Source organism: Castor canadensis, chromosome 6 (genome assembly GCF_047511655.1).
Source record: "Castor canadensis chromosome 6, mCasCan1.hap1v2, whole genome shotgun sequence".
Classification (NCBI taxonomy): domain Eukaryota; kingdom Metazoa; phylum Chordata; class Mammalia; order Rodentia; family Castoridae; genus Castor; species Castor canadensis.
In genome coordinates, this window is record NC_133391.1 from 111,833,447 (window position 1) to 111,851,054 (window position 17,608).

Genomic DNA, 17,608 nt, shown 5'->3' on the forward strand with positions numbered 1-17,608 from the left:
AGATTCTACAAAATAGCACACATACCTTAGGTTTATTTCCAGAAATTAGACTACCATATTTGGTTATGTTTATTTCTGTATACTAATTCACAGATAGGATTGTACTTTCATTCTAAAAATTTGTTTTATGTTGGATTTTCAACCAGTTACAAAACTTTCTTTTCTTTTCTATTATTTTCTTTTTCTTTTATTAAAGAAAATAGTTTTCAGGCTGGGAGTGAAGCTCAGTGGGAGAACACTTGCCTAGTATGCATGAATCCCTGAGTTCTATCCTCAGAACCACCCTCTCCCTCCTCAAAAAAAAGAAAGAGTTTTAAATTAAGCTGGAGAAGTTAGGAAAACAACACTTATTGTGGTGATTAAAAGGAATCTCTTAGAATAGGAGTATACCTTAGGAGTAGAGTAGAGGCTTAGCCTGCACAAGACCCTGAGTTCCAGCCACAACACAAACAAGCAAATAAACAAAGAAAAAAGAAACTCACAGTTCTCCCTTTTTTGTTTGTTCATTTTTCGCATGTGCCCCACCTACCCTGCCAATCTACTTACAAATGCCTTCCTGATGTTCATTGAAGCATCATGCACAACAGCAAAACAATATGCTACAAAAAACCCAAACATCCATCTCCAGGAGAATTCTTGTTGTATGTCTGCATGACAGAAAGAAGGCTGTAAGGTCATTACAAATGATTTTTTCAAGGAATATTCACGGACAAGTAAAATGCTCATAATATAATGTTCAGCAAAAAAAAGAAAAATCAGGATCCAAATTCTGCACAATACAATTCTGCATTATAATCCCAATCATGACACCTTTGCAAGTGTCTACTTATTGCACAGACACAGGAAACCTCTTTGAAGAAAATTCTCCAACAATACATAGTTTTCTCTGAGGGATGAGATTTCAGGAGATTTTAATTTTCTTTCTTTCTTTATAGTTCTTGGTGACTTTCGAATTTGACACAATAAACATTGCATTTATAATTTAAAAAAGCTTTTGGAAATGTTCTGTTAAGATAACACTCTATATCAAATGAGTAAGTCACAGACTTCCATTGTTTTACTTTTTAGTATACATTTTTATATATTTTCAGTAAAAACAAATTGCACTTTTAAAACACAAATATCAACTTAGCCAATTTTTCCTGAAAAAAAATGTCAAGCACTCTTACTAAATGTAATAAACTCATTATAGCCAAAAGGCTTTATATACCAGAAAGAATTCACATGACAAAAAAAAAAACCTTTCACTGAGCTACCCTTCAAGGTTATATTCTTCCAACTATTTCTTAAGGAATTTTCCATCCATTAAATATTCTTTGTAAAACTTTATAACTTTGGATTTCTATAGTTGCCTTCAAGGCTATGTAGTTCTTAAAGTGGACCATTAAATGAACAGAACACACATGTACAGTGAACACATTTTCTACTGGTTTGCTACTTAAATTTCTCTCACTTAAATGAAAAAAAATGCAATGATGGACTTAAAATAACATTTTGTAGCATTTTATAGCTTACAAAAAGCACTTTTCACATAGCTTATCTAATTTAGTTTAAAACTCTCACTTTCTTTATTAGGTAGGAATTATTATGCCCATGTTGTTGATGAAGAAAGTACTAAGCTGGAGGATTCACAGCTTAATAAAGGCATATCTAGACATGAACTTGAGAACATGGCCTTGATATACTAGGCATTCCATACTGTGCCAATCAACCAAGTGTAATGTCAGTGCTTCTTCAATGCCATTAAAGCAAAGGACAGATGAGCAGTAAGAAAGGTCTCACCCCAAACTGCCATGCTACGTAATCATGCTTATAGGATGATATTACAGCTGAGGCTCTGCAATCACAGGACACTGTTGTTCAACTACTTGCACAGCCAGACAACAGGTGAAACTTGCTAACAAAACAAATACAAAGGAATCCTTTGGGAGAGATGGTGGGGGTGATCTAAACAATGTACAATATAAGCCTATTTGGAGTTGTCACAGTGAATCTCCCCTGTACAAGCAATACATCCTAATTAAAAAATAAAAGAATGAAATCCAGGCAATTTATCAAAGAAACAAACTGTTTCTAACGTGTCCTTTGAAAATACCCACTTGTTCATCTAAAATTGGTGTGCAGCATAGGGTATTAATTTTGACAGCACACTTATTAAAAAGGACAGTCCTTATAGCTGTTTGTAACTGTCATGGCTTTAGTTTCCAACAGCATATACTAAAAAATGTAACAAAGATTTTATTTAATGAAATAAAACCATATAGCCATACACACACACACAAAAAAAGAATTCTTTGGCCCAGAAAAAGAAAATCGCACATACAAAGGACGTTTGTCATTTAGTAACATATACATTGATGGCACAGGTTGCAAGTATCATTCTTCCTTGCCCAGTGTTCCAGACAATAGCATCACGGCTCTGGTTCTGGTGTGACTGAAATCTAGTTAGCCCTAATAGCCACAAAGATTGGCAGCATAAATCAAGGCACTGAGAACTCAGACTTACATTAAAATTAAGAAATGTTCTGTTCAGAGTCAAGAGCTACAGCACATGGCAGAGGATTGTGACTTTAGCATCTTCAGTGCCAAGCACTTCATGGTACTGGTCATACAAGAAGGAAACCTAAGAGGCAAGCCAAGAGGCCCAGTAAAAAGACTGTGGGTTCTCCAGAGTCAGACACCCTGAAATATTACTCACACCCATCCCTTACCATGTCCTAACTCTCAGGCTCTCCACACAGGGCCTAGCACACAGAGAATATAGAGGTTTGTAAACCAGCTCTAAGCTTCCCAGAGATAAATGGGGCCCATAAATTTGCTTTACTGACATGCCTTTGTTCCTCCAGGGTAGAAACAAGAACTTGCCTTATGGACATCATGAAGGTGGCCAAATCAGCAGAGAAGGTTTCCATGCAAACTGAATTTGTACCATGTTCAGATGGAGAAGAACAAAAGTCAAGACAAAAACTTTTCCCTCTTGTTCATAGATTTCTAGTTTGTAACTGAGGACCAAGCTCAACAAATGCTTGACCAAGAGTCATTAGAAACCCTGGCTCTTGCTAATAGGAGATGGGGACTAGGAACTAGAGAAAAAGTTAGCTCGAGAAGAATCAATTTAGAAAGTAACACATATGTACATGGAAGCAAAACTAGGAATCTCCCTGTATAGCTATCCTTACCTCAACTAGCAAAACCCCTGGTCCTCCTTATTGATGCTTATACGCTCTCTTCAACAAAATTAGAGATAAGGGCAGAACAGTATCTGCTTGGAAGTGAGGGGGTGGGAGTGAGAGAGAGAGGATGGGGGGAAAGGGAGGGGGTGAGGGCAAGGGGGGAGTAATGACCCAATCATTTTATGCACATATGAATAAAGGAAATAAATAAATAAATAAATAAATTTGAAATGCTCAAAAAGAAACCCTGGCTCTAGAAAGCAGGTCTGTCATTTAGTAAAGGTTTGTCCTGGGTGAGCTACTAAACCACTCTAAGCTCGGTATCTTTACCTGCAAAGAAAAAAAAAGCCAAACACGACAGCATCATCATCATCTCAAGGTCGTGAAAATTAAATGAAGTAATATTTATGCTTGGCTCAATGTCGGTACAAATTAACATGAAATTCCCAGTGGCTCTTACAATAAAAAAATACAATACAGTGTTTATAAACTTGTAACAAGGTAGCATTCCTAAACAAAATTACCTAATCTTATTTTACTCTCTAAAAAGAAAGAGCTACCTTACACCTTCATAAAGATATTGCTTTAAATGAAATATTCATGATGAAGAGACAGACAGATAGACAGACATTAGATAGAAGAAAACTGCTTAAATTCACTGTGTGACTAAGATTCCACCTCACCCCTGTTAGAATAGCCATCATTAGCAACACCACTAACAACAGATGTTGGCGAGGATTCGGGGAAAAAGGAACCCTCTGACACTGCTGGAGGGAATGTAAACTAGTACAACCACTAGGGAAAAAAATTTGGAGGCTTCTTAAAAACCTAAACATTGATCTACCATATGATCCAGCAATACCACTCTTGGGGATATACCCAAAAGAATGTGACACAGGTTACTCCAGAAGCACCTGCACACCCATGTTTATTGTGGCACTATTCACAATAGCCAAATTATGGAAACAGCCAAGATGCCCCACTACTGATGGATGGATTAAGAAAATGTGGTATTTATACACAATGGAATTTTATGCAGCCATAAAGAAGAATGAAATGTTATCATTTGCAGGTAAATGGATGGAACTGGAGGACATCATTCTGAGTGAGGCTAGCCTGGTCCAAAAGACCAAAAATCATATGTTCTCCCTCATATGCAGACATTAGATCGAGGGCAAACACAACAAAGGGATTGGACTTTGATCACATGATAAAGTGAGAGCACACAAGGGAGGGATGAGGATAGGTAAGACACCCAAAAAACCAGATAGCATTTGTTGCCCTCAACGCAGAGAACCTAAAGCAGGTACTTGAAAGCAACTGAGGCCAATAAGAGAAGGGGAACAGGAACTAGAGAAAAGGTTAGTTCAAGAAGAATTAACTTAGAAGGTAACACACACGCACAGGAAATCAATGCGAGTCAACTCCCTGTATAGCTATCCTTATCTCAACCAGCAAAAACCCAGGGTCCTTCCTATTATTGCTTATACTCCCTCTTCAGCAAACTTAGAGATAAGGGCAGAATAGTTTCTGCCCAGTAGTGAGGGGTAAGGGGGGGTAATGGAGGGGGCGGGGGCAAGGGGGGAGAAATGACCCAAACATTGTATGCACGTATGAATAAAATAAAAATTAAAAAAAAAAAAAGAAATTCACTACAAAAAAAACTCACTCTGTGAGGAATAAATAGAAGTTACATCTTGGAACCCTCAAAATATACACCTCACCACTCATGAGTAAAAGTAAACATCTATAAAATAATCTTATCACTACCGAATGGTATTTATTTTGTTAAAATGCATAATGTTCAACAGCATAAGAATTAAATTGATAAAATAAGGATTCACTATAATTTAACTTCTTAGTACTTCATCGTTATTGAACTAGAAGTAATAAACAGTAAGTTTCAGGAAGCAAAAAGACAATTTCTTCACTGTTCTGCAGAGTGTCACACATTTTGGACTCACTATTAAAACTTGTTGCTAAGTGGTGACGGCCAAGTGGCCTGTTACAGAAACCCCTACCCCACTCCACCCCATCCTACCCCACTCCACCCCATCCTACCCCACACACAAAGAACAATTTAAAAAGCTGGAAGTAATATTTTTAAAAAAGCATCTGTTGAGCTAACAAGACAGCCAAGCCATGAGGAGCAGAGGGGAAGTAAAACTAGTGATCCTGAGAACCTGGGAAGAATCTCCCCCCCAATACATATGCCAGTGTGTAGTTGTACAAAGCCAAGAGCCACAAAGCCAAGCAAAAGCAGCAGCTAAAAGGCTAGGAACCAGCACTAAGTGTTTGGCAGACTTATGGGGCTGAGGAAACTAAGAAGGAAGTTGCATAAACATCCTAGAGTTCCAGATAGGATGCTGGAAAGACTGTGCTTCAGAAACTGGGGCAAAATGACAATAGACAGGCATTGATGGATCCTGAAACCTGGCTGACCAGCTCAATCCCAGAATTAATCTAATGCACCCCCACACTAATGTCTGTAAGAAGACAAATTAAATCCTTTCTGAAGGAAAATAATATCAACCCAGGCCTCAAATTGCTTCTATTTTTCATATGCAATGTCCAGTATTCAATCAAAATTACAAGGCATAGGAGCCCTGTCAAAACTGACCCACAGAGACCTTTGTGACTCTCTGACCTGAAATTCCTATTTTAGGATGAATCGAGAGGTAGAGGCAAGAACTAAAATGGCTCCAAACCTTGCTTGCAAATGAAAATGGTTTATTCAAAGGTGTAGCTGGTCTGGATTCAGCAGTATCTCACCTTTACTTTTAAAAAGCTAGCAAGCCAGGTGTGGTGGTTCACACCTGTAATCCCAGCTACTGGGGAAGCTGTGGCAGGAGAATTGCAAATTTGAAGCCAGCCTGGGCAACGCAAGACCCTTGTTTCAAAAAAAAAAAAAAAGTAGAAAGTCTCCCTCTGGATGATACTTTATCCTGCACTCTGCTACCTGAAGCAAAGTTGCCAGATCAATGAAGCTGGATTCATGGAGTCTGACTCCCTAAACACCTGGCTCTTGTCCACAGATGGTTCAGCTAAACTGACTTGCTGAATTGCTGTAGCCATGCAGCTTTGATGCCCACTATGAAGAAGCAATAGCAGATGTGGTTGCTCTGTTCAGGGGGCAGAGCCCAGACTTTTGGGTGGTCACCATAGCATAGCTATTTGGTCTATAAACTACACATTGGCAGATTAAAGAGACCCTTCCTGGGGATGTGAAACTGGAAATAAATCATGGCTGATAACTGAACTGTCTGGAACAGATGCTCCCAGTAAGGACTGGGAGCAATTGGAACCAAACTGCTGATGAGGTCTGTCTGACCACTTTCTGATGCAAAGCCTCCTGCTGCATGGCATCATTTGCCTCACGAAGGGAAAGTCCACATTGAGAGGAGCATTGCCCCTCTTGCTCCTGGCAGATTGGCTATATCAAACCCTTAAACCCTCTTAGGACTATCGGTGCTGTCTCACCCCAATGGTAAACTTCAACAGGTTACTGGTCATCTATTTCCAGCTTTGCCACTGTAGTCCTTAAAACTAATCTGTACACTCAACAATGGAAGATTGTCCTACTCCTTCTCTCTCGTCTCTCTCTTAGTCCATACACTGGTAAGGGAGTTTGATCAATGAACTCAGCTCAGAATGGACTCACGCCCTTCTTGGTCACTTCCTAAATAATGACCAGGACAAAAGAGATGGGAAGGATGACTATAGGACATTGCACAGAATGACTGTGAAAACCGAGGAGTCCGCCTCCACTATTGCTGGACAGGATACATTTTCCCTAGCAGTTCCCCCATTCCCTAGTCAGCCTTGTGGGCACCCTGTGAAGTGGGGGGCCCTCAGGGATTCACACATAATTCTGGTTAAGTTGTACAAAGTGTTCTTGTCCCTCTTGTGCAGGACCCTTCTGGTTAAAAGGTCTAGGTATGAGTAGGAGATGACCGGGAAAAAGGTAGTTAGAGCGAGTGGAACAGAATACCCAGCTCTTGCAGACATGAAGGAAAAGCACCCCAACTCTTGATGCAGGAACATCTTTAGATCTCAAGTGGATGAGGGAGAGAACATCATATTTTTGTCTTTTAGAATTTCTCTTGGAGCCTTTCTCCAAAATGGAAACATCCCAGTGTGGCAATTTCAAACTGCTGTAAGCACATTCTATTTAACTTACTGTTGGAGGTTCTGGGATTTGTCGAATGTCTTAGAAAACAATTTGACCTATCACAGTAGCCAGAGAAGGCTCCAGCTCCCGTGCCTCCTACACATGGCAACTCCAGAAATTATCCTCATCCCCATCCATTTTGTGGGCAGACAAATGCCATAAAGAAAAAGATACATAACTTATATACAGTAAAGTTTATAGCTTCTGTTCACCAAAACACACCATTGGGAGAGTAAAAGGCAAGACTCAATAGAAAGATATTTTCAATACACATATGACAAAGGAGTCATATTTTCATATCCATTAGGATGAACAATATGTAATTCTGGTATTCAACCATTTTTGAAGTACAAAAGAATAGCAATTCATGTGGTTAAACTTAATATTTCTAACTCCTAAAAATCCATTCAATAAAACGTGGGTAAAGGCTGAGGAAGCACTTCAAACCAGAGAATAAGCAAATGGTCGATAAGTATTCAAAAATGTGCTCAGCCTCATTATTTGTCAGGGAAATAAACATGAAAACCAAGATAAGAAACTACTCCGTGTTTATTAAAATGATTATAACTAAACAGACTGAGAATGAGTTGCAAGACTGTCAAGTAACTGGACCTCTTCAGCGCTGCTAGTAAGAGCATAAGTGGTAGATTTTGTAAAAACAATTAAGCAGTAATATTGAAGCTGAATATATGTATGTCCTATGATCCAACAATTTCATGCCTGAGTACACATACCTAACAGAAATGCGTACATGTATGTGCACCAAAAGACCTGAACACAAACTTTCATTTATTTATTTGTGATAGCTCCAAACTGGAAACAATAAAGAAATTGTTGTATATTCATCCAGTGGAACACAAAGAAGGAAAAAGGAGTGACCTGCAACACCCAACCACATGGATGAATCTCTCGAACAGAATGTGGAGGGAGGGAAGCCTGACACAGGATGCTTGCTGCATGATTCCACGTATACGAAGTTCAACAGCAGGCAACAATAATTGATGATGTTACAAGGAAGGATCGTGGCTAACTATGGTGGGAATAATAAAGAAGGACCAGCATGTGGTTAGCTTCTGGAGGGCTGACCATGTTGATTGCCTAATCTGGGTGCTGATTACAAAAATTTATTCACTTTGTATACAATTTTTATGTATGCTTCTAGGTTTGTTTTTAATTTATTATTAAGAGAATAATATCTAAATGATTTTTAAAATATTAAAAGTAAAGAATAGTTATGAACATGAATCCTGGGGAGGACAGGAGGCAGTACAGGATCAAAGGACAGAAACTGAATTACTGTAGAGATCTTATTGATAGGGTTAGGCTGTAAAATTGCTGCTGAACAAAGATATTGTGGCTTATCACGATGCATAAGCTTAGTTTGGTACAAATAATACTAACTAGCTTGATGGATGCCATCCACTAGATGCCTTAGTAATAATGTCTATCACACCTACCAAACTTTCCATAAAATTCCCTCAGCCACAGCCTCGGCTGTTTAGCAGTCAATCCACAGACTGATGAGAGACCAATAATTTTGTTCACCCCAAAATATGAATGGCAACAATCAGATTCTCTCTCACAAGAATATGAGCCTGTATATACAGAATGAATAATAGACCCTGCAGTGAAAATTGAAACAGAAAAATGTGGGAAAAAGAGGCCACAATACTGAGTGGGTACAATTAGGGGAATGGTAACCTGAAGTTAGGAAAAGCACAAGTTATGAGGAGACAGAAGCAGTGAGAAGCTAAAAAGGCATCAACACACTGAAAAACATGTCAGCCAGTAGCACTGTCCATAGAGTAGGTAGGTCTCAACAAAAGCAAAGAACTGGTCACCCTTGTATTGCCTTATAATATTCCCAATACTGCCCCCCATAGTCAGATGTAACCATTACTCAAGACAATTTGACTTCATATCTCTCCCTTGCAATCAAACAGGAGTAAAGCGATCAGTCATATGACAAAAACTAATTAACTGTAAAAAGCCTGGCAGTACAGAAAAAGCAAACTACACATTTGATTAATGAAGTCTTAGCAATTGCCTTAAAATAATATTGACTAGCTATGGGAATTCAGGATTGATTTGGAAAGATGGATGAAACATTACTTTGTAGATGATTTCCTCACTGTTGCAAAACCATGCAAAGAACAGAGTGAAAAGAAGCACTAGCGCCAATAGTGAACAAAACTGTCATTCTTAATTCTGAGTAAGATCGCTGCAATGCCGGAGGAGGTTAGGGTAAGTAAACGACCTCAATAAAACACAGAAAATCACCAGTAAAGGAGTCATCAAGCTTGTGATTTCTCCCTTAGTAGGGCTGACTCTTCTCACCATGGCATGGTGAACAACTAACTTCAGACTTTCTTTTCTTTAGGATTTAACATGCTGGAATTTATTTAAAAGCTTTTATGTCATAACAACTGCCTTCAGTTTTTCCCTTTATTATAGCACCAAAGAAACAGAAAGACAACTGCCATGATAATAACACACATTATACACTCCTTCCAAGACAGTTCTTTTCAGAGCTACATCCACTGCAGTTTTCTGTGCCAAAAAAAGAGCTATGCCAAAGAGGAAAAACCTTTCTTATGTACAAATGAAAAAAATACACTGGGACTTCCTTTAAAATAGTCTAGCAAAAGAAAATTGTAATGTGTATGGAGGGAAACAGATATAACAAAAAAATAACAGAATGTTGAAGTTTTTTGAGGCTGGGTAATGGTCTATTTTGTATGTGTTGAATTTAAAGTACTTTTTTAAGGAGGAAGGGAGGAAGGGAAAAACTTTCTAAGTGATCCTAATAATGAAAACAAAAAGAAGAAAATAAAAGAACTGTATCAAAAAGAAATAACAAAAATAATTCCTGAAAAATGTGGTGACCATCTGCTGTGTGCATGGTCCTAAGACCATGTGTGTGCTAAGAGCCTGGCCTAGTTTATTGTCTGTGAGACACACAACCTGATGAAGAAGGTATTGTTGTGATCCCCAGATGCTAGGCAGGGAACTAAGCTTAGAAAGAGAAATTGCTCATATATTTTGTAAGTAGCAGAGCCAAGACTGAAACATACATAGTTTAACTCCTGAAGTGAACCACACCCAATACCTGCACCTCACCTGGAAACTGATATTCTGAAGTTTAAAGAAAGTACATGGATACTGGATATAAGTGGCCTCTTGGCCTCTGATTTTGTGACATTTTCTCACCATGACTTCTTTTGCAATGAGTTATAATGTTACATACGAGCCTCAGACCAAGTTACCACCTTCCTATTGCCATACTGCTAACCCTAGGAAGCCACTAGCTTTCTGTTAGAAAGCCCCTCGGTTAGAAAGGACTAGCCCCACTGTCGACATCAGTCCACAAATGGCACAGGCTCAAAGACACAGCTTAGGAAATGAATCAGACATTGTCTAAATTAGTCACCATTAACAAAATAAAATATTTCAGGAACCTGGAAATAATGCCAAATACCAGCAACCAGAATCCCTCATGTCCTCCTATGCTGCTCATCACAGTCTCAGCAATGTCACATTGTCAGTATTGGAGAATCTAAACAAGGAAACTGTGGCCTACATTCCTAAAAATAAAAAACAAAAGGATTCATAAATTTCATTTGTAAGCATAGCTCATTTTGCTTTGTTTTATTTGTATCTTCTCAGGTCTTCTAAGAATTTTAATTCTCATTAACTTACTCTGATGCTACAAACTGTTCTTTTGTAGGAACTCCTAACTTTATTATTTCTTCCATCACAGTTCAAAAAGAAAATAAATAGTATGTTATTTAAAACATATCAGGCCAGGGATGGTAGCACATGCCTGTAATACTAGTTACTTGGGAGTGGAGATAGGAGGATCACAGTCTGAGGCCTACCTAGACAAAGGCACAAGACTCTTATAGCATAATTGAACAGGCATTGATGCACAAAACCAATTTAAAATTATGAAAGTTAGCATATAACACCTGAGTAAATCCTTTTTGTTAGTCTGACTTATTGCATTAAAAGATAACCTTAAAAATTAAACTTTTATTTTCTACAACATTTAAATTATATTGCGTATAGCATTTAAAAATATCATATGCATTAGACAGGCAACAATAAACAATTGTTATAACAAGCTATTAAAGTTTGCTTGCTAGAACTAGAAACATGTGGCTATCATGTATACTTTAGGTCATATCATCCAAGGTAAAGAAAATATCTGTAGCTTTTACTTCCAAAAGAAAGAAAAAAATGTTGCTACTCTGCAAATATTTTCCACCATTCAATTGAGTATTCACTTGTCACTTAATAATGACCACAGAAAAATACTTATCACAATAAAATATGTTTTATGTTCATCTAGTCCATCAAGGATGGATGTTCCCATGTTGAATTAGTAACAATAAGTACAATCATCTAAAAACTAAGGTTTAGGGTAGCCAAAATTAAAATAGCTAAATTTTGCTAATCCATGCATTTCTTTTCTTCATTTAACTTTAATGGAGGGACAATTACAAAGTTCTAGCAATAAATCATTTCTGCTCCCTAGATTGTATTTTAATAAGTTTTAACAAATTATCTTTGTTCTGTTTTCCTTTACTTGCAAAAGTTGGAAATAAAGTATGGAATTGGTTATTATATAGCAATTAAACAATATGAACTGGAATGAAAATCCATCATCCACACTTTGTCTCCCACAAATATTTCAGGGCTTTCATGAAGTTCTACCTACTTCAATAAAATGGTTAAAATGTTTTCCTTGTGGTCAAGTTAAGAAGGCTAAACTGACTATCTAGAAATGAAGTGACAGGGAAATCACATAATCTCTAATCTCTTTAAAATTAAATCAACATGTTTAATTGAGCACAAATATGACAAGTATCTACAATACTTTATACCTCTAGAACTAAGGAGATCCCCTCCCACCCTCTACTCAACAACTGAAATCAGGCTTGAATAGGATACTTAACTTGTCCAGGAAAAGAATAATAAAGTGGGTTTTGTTGCTGTTAACAGGCAAGACAGATACAGCTATTCAAATAGGCCAGGTTAACTGGGATGTATGTTTTCACCTTAAGTGCAAATACCTGTAAATATTTATAAGGGTCCCCTACTGAAGTAAAGGAATGCCATGTAAAATGGTTCAAAAATAAATCTCAATTTTCTTTGAACATGCGATGGCCTGCATTTGTATTTCTCAAGAATTAACAACTGTCATTTGACTAATTTTTAAAGGGAAATAAGAATGAACAAAAATAGTGATTCACATATTACACCCCCAACTCCCATCTCATCCTCATTCACCATTTCGTGAAGCTCAGTGGATTTAAGTACAGTATCCTTAGCAAGGAACTCTTCAACAGTCTTCATGTATGTAGTTGGACTTTAATCACTCACCTAGAACTCACTGAGCTTCAGTGTTAGCAGAGAAAAGTGAAGAAGAAAGAAGAAGGAGAAGGAGAAGAAAGATGGAAGGAGGAGGAGGAGAAAGTCTCTAAGTTCCAAGTTAGAAGAGGAACTGGAGGGTTACACCTCAAGCACAGAGCTGTATACAGAAGGTACTTACTAAATGCAAGCTCCCTTTCTCCTTAAGCACCTTCATATGGAATAAGAGGAAAGTTTCTCATTTTCAATAAATGCAGTTTTTTAAGAAAGAAGTGTCAACCAGACATTTTTAAGAAAACACTTTAGAAAATTTTAACTGAATTCATTTTGATTATATCATTATTACTATTGCAAAGTAGCCACTGTGGAATGCCAATAAGAGAACCCAGCAATCTCCCAAGGACCGAGTGACCAAAGTTAAATCTTGGGACACTATAAAATAGAGGGAGCAAAGCAAATATTCCTTCAACTTGGGCATATCTGGAAAACGAAAAGCACCTTTCTTTTTTTCCACTTAACCACAAACAGTTTAAGACAATGGGCTAAAAATACCTCAAAATTTGCACTTTGTCAACCAATTTATTTTGAATTATTTTTTAGACGAAGCAAGTCAATGGGTATTTTCTTCTTATAACTTAACTAAAAAAAAACAAAATTAATTAGCAATTAAAAACTTTTTGAAGGAGAAATAGAATTTATACTATCTAGAATGATTAGAGGCAGCTTATAACAAGAATTACTTCAACTATTGTAACTATCAAAGATGTTGCAATATGTCTCCTTCCAAAGTGAATAAGAATGTCTCTGCCTGTGCCAGTGGTGTTACTTTAGGTTTGTTCCTCTGTTAACTGGTCCATTTCAACCACCTGCTTCTCCTTAGCTTCTCAGATGGAGGGTTTATTAGAGACACTCATAATCTTCAAATCTTGTAAAACAGTCTTTCACATCCTCTGCAAAGCACATTGTCTGTTACAGACGATGCCAATATTGGAATTATCTTACAAAAACTCTTAATATTTACAAACCAGGAAACAGAGATTTCCGGGGGTGGGGAGGGTGAAGCAAAAATACAAATTACAGAAAACAAGAGGTCTGCCTAAAGAAGTCGCAGGTCAAGGGGATGGAGGAAAACTACCTTGTCTCCCCAAGTCCTGTTTCAAGCCTTAACCGGCTACTTTGTGTACAGGGCTTAGGGAAGTGTTACATGGCAAGCTCCAGAAGCATATGTGGAGGAGAAGACCTTCAGATCTGCTCCCCTCCTCCATCCTCACCGGAGCTCTTGTTTCTCCAGCCATTACATCTCAGTGTTTGAGATGATCTGAGTACAATATCAACATGATTAACTGACAGGAAACCAGTTGCATGGACTGTAGATTTAAGATACAATGCTTCTCCTTGTTTCTAATTTCCACAGTGTCCCTTCTCAGTTCTCCAAACACACTGGGATATACAGTATCAAGAAAAGTGACTAGATTAAACCAAGTCACCAAAGCATGTCTAACATATTACAGAATTTAAGTAGTTTCCCAACACAGCTTCTAGTGCATTCTGGAATGTTTGCATCTCTGTATCTCAGTTTTATCTACAAACCTCCAAAGGTTCTAACACCTAATTTCTTAAGGATATATAAGACAATTGAGAAATACTTGTAACTTGTACAATCAGAAACAGTGTTATAAAATGACCTCTTCAAAACTTTCACTAGAAGATGAAATGAAAGTCAAGAGATTATATTTTTTTCTTAAAGTCTGGCTCAAACACAACCATTCTGAAGATGAGAGGCCAGATATTTTCCAAGCAGAAAAATACTGTTTTACATATAATGGTAACAGGCGAGCCATGTAACCATGTAAGTTGTAACAGGTAACAAGTCCATAAATTCAGCTCCAAAAAAACCAAAGTGGTTACTCATGATATTAATAATAAACACAAAGAGACCAAATAATTTGGAATTGAGCCAATGACATATATTAGAGTAATTTAAAGAGCCCTATTTTATTTTAGACATAATAACACTTTAAAAATCTATTTGCTTTGGTTCCTGTGGGGCCTTGGAATACATAACTTTTAAAAAGAATCTCATCAAGAGGAAATAAACTTATATGTACTTATATGTGTATAATAGAGAATGTATATATCATTAAAAAAATCTGTTTCCTCAAAACTTTTTACAAATTAGATTTTTAAATGCACAACTTGTAATTTATACTTGTATTTCTAGTATCTAAATCTACAAAGTTGGAAAACAGTTTTTCAAATGACTCTGAACACAGTCTTAAAAGCCAAAGGGCATTTTTTATAAATTTCAAATTTATAAAACATGTTTAATCAGTTAAGTCGGTTAATAATTTATAGTGAGACCAAAGAGAAAAAATAAAAAATCAAACTTCTGGTTGATCTAGTTTCAATGCCTCCTCGCTTTGGCATTGTTTGATGAGCCCATGAGGTGAAGCAGGCATCTTATGCATTATTGCACCACCAGCCCCGCCCACAGCTTCTGTGATTTGCACTACTTTGGTCTAACTTGCACAGAAAATTCAGCTGCAAATTTTTTCTGTAACATGACGACAATCAGCCTTTTTTTTTTTTTTTGCCTCCCAAGGTTAGAATCTTGAAGCAAATGAGAACATTTGGAATCATAAAATTAATCTGCTTTTATAACCAAATGGCAATTGAAAAATACAAATTTCGTATTTGCGGGAATTGGGAAGGCGAAGGTTACTAAACCTAGACGTCCACCACCCCCGCCCGTGAGCATACAAAAAAACTAATACAATTACGACCCACAACCAAAAGATCTCATTCATTCTCAAAGTATTCACTTATATTCTTTTTTAAACATAGCAAGAACGTGGAGACCAAAAATTAATCCCGAGGAGAATAGATACACATTTACCTTCATAATTGACCCCCGCAGGTCAAATATTAGCAAAGTAAACTGACCTAAACCACAAAGGCTGATTGAACACGAGCATCAGCAGTGCCTGTCTGTCTTGGAAGCCCCGCGCGTTCCTCTGATGGATCAACTGCACGCAGGTAAAGAAACCTGCAGGTGCCAGCCGGGTAGGGGGGAAACCAAACTTTTCCAAGTAAGTTAGTCGGGTCTCGCCAATCCAAATCCAACAGGTGTCAACATATGTCGCCACACAAAATCCTTCTGAACAAGGTCTAGAAACGTACTGGGTGAACAGCGGAGAAACTCAAACGACACGACCTCTATCAGGATTTTTTTTTTAAAAGAAAAGAAAACCGGGTCCCTCTTCCAATGATCACTGGGCGGTGGGATGGGAGGAATGGAGATGGGAAAATCCTTAGATGCACTTGGAGCCGCGAGGAGATGTCCTGCCACTGACACCACCGGGGGATCGCGGAGCCCTATGCTCTGGTAAGCCCCCTGTCCCTTCGACATCCCGATCCCCTCAGTTAGAACAGCAAGGGGGTGCGCTGGCCAGAGGCTGGCAGCTGGGGAAGGGAGGACGCGCGGTACCTGCTTGTCCAGCGAGTCCCTGCTGCCTCCTGGTCCCGCGCCGGCCCTGGGAGGCGCGGGCGTCCGTTCACAGCTGCAGCCTTCCAGGAGGTACATGCCCGCCGGGCGGCCGCTCTGCTCGCCCTCGAAGTAGAAGAGCACATTTTGGTAAAGAGCGAACCACTTCTCGTGCCAGCGGCTCGCCTCGGCCGCCTTCTTGCTCAGGAAGCCGCGCTTGGCGCCTTCCTTGCGCGCCAGGTAGGCCAGGTACAGGGCGTGCCCCTCGTTGTAGCGCACGCTCTTCTGCATGGTGAGGGCGCGGGGGGCGCTCGGGCGGCCTCCCGCCTCACCCCTGCGTCGCGGTCATCTCCTGCCCTGCCGGCTACCCCGAGGGCGCGCCCGCCCGGGTCCGGACTGGCCAAGTGCGCCCCCTTTCCCGACTCAACACGCAGGGCACCCCGTCCGCTTCTGGGGCGCGGTAACGCGCGAGTCCAAGAGGCACCGAACAGGGGCTGGGGCGCTTCCCCAGCCGCGACCGCCCTCCCGGGCCAACGAAGCCCTCGGAGCCGCGGACGCCCGCGTGGAGAGCGGCCCCTCGAGGGCGCCCGATCCCGCGGCCGCTTAGCCCGAAGTTGCGAAGCCTGGGCTGCGCGACGCGCGGCAGCCGGAGAAGGACTGTCCTCGGGCAACGCGCTCCCGGAGACAGAAGGTAAAACGTCACGTGGGAGATCAGCTGTAATCGGCTTGGAGACCGATTTAAAGGGCAAAGTCAGCGCGGCGGCGGCGCAGCCCGCTCACCCCAGCGCGCGTCCCTCCCTCGCCACGCCACCCCGGCGGAGCCGCTGCCTCTGCCCCAGCGCCTCCAGGATGGGGACAGATCACCCGGAGTGGGAGGCGCGCGCGGCATCGCACACCCGCTCTCACGCCACGCACCAGCCTCCCATGCGCGCACACACACACACACACGTAAATATACTCTCACACACACAGGCCAGCGCACTCTCACACGCACACACTGGCACGCAGACCAACACATTCACACAAAGTACATAACTCATACACACAAAAATAATACACACATACAATACACAAAGTGTGTGCTCGCATTCACACAGGCACATACACATGCACGCACTCACAATACACATTTGCACAGCGCTCACACTCATACAAACAAGAGTACATACACAACACAGTAATACAGTCACGCACAACACACTCATATACATACACAAATACACATTTACAAATACACCCACAGTGTGCACTTCTCATTAAAAATGCAGACTCATGTACAAATGTACACTAGGCAACTACACACATGCACACACTGAGATACTCACACACACTCAAACTCACATGCACACATCATACACACATTCACACAGACAACACACAAATATACACCTATACATAAACACACAT

General features: G+C 39.7%; 1 protein-coding gene across 3 annotated transcripts in view; it reads right to left on the reverse strand.

Annotated features, from left to right (window-relative positions):
- Rasgrf2 (Ras protein specific guanine nucleotide releasing factor 2) overlaps window positions 1-17,047 on the reverse strand; it is a 254,789-nt gene extending 237,742 nt beyond the window's left edge. Inside the window, exon 1 of one of the 3 annotated variants that reach the window (XM_074077198.1) lies at window positions 16,205-17,047. In XM_074077198.1, the coding sequence (XP_073933299.1) occupies window positions 16,205-16,492 (288 nt within the window). In that variant the 5' untranslated portion in view covers window positions 16,493-17,047. The remainder of the gene's footprint in view (window positions 1-16,204) is intronic. The other 2 variants (XM_074077197.1, XM_074077199.1) reach the window with 2 other exon arrangements.
- Between the last annotated feature and the right edge of the window lie 561 nt (window positions 17,048-17,608).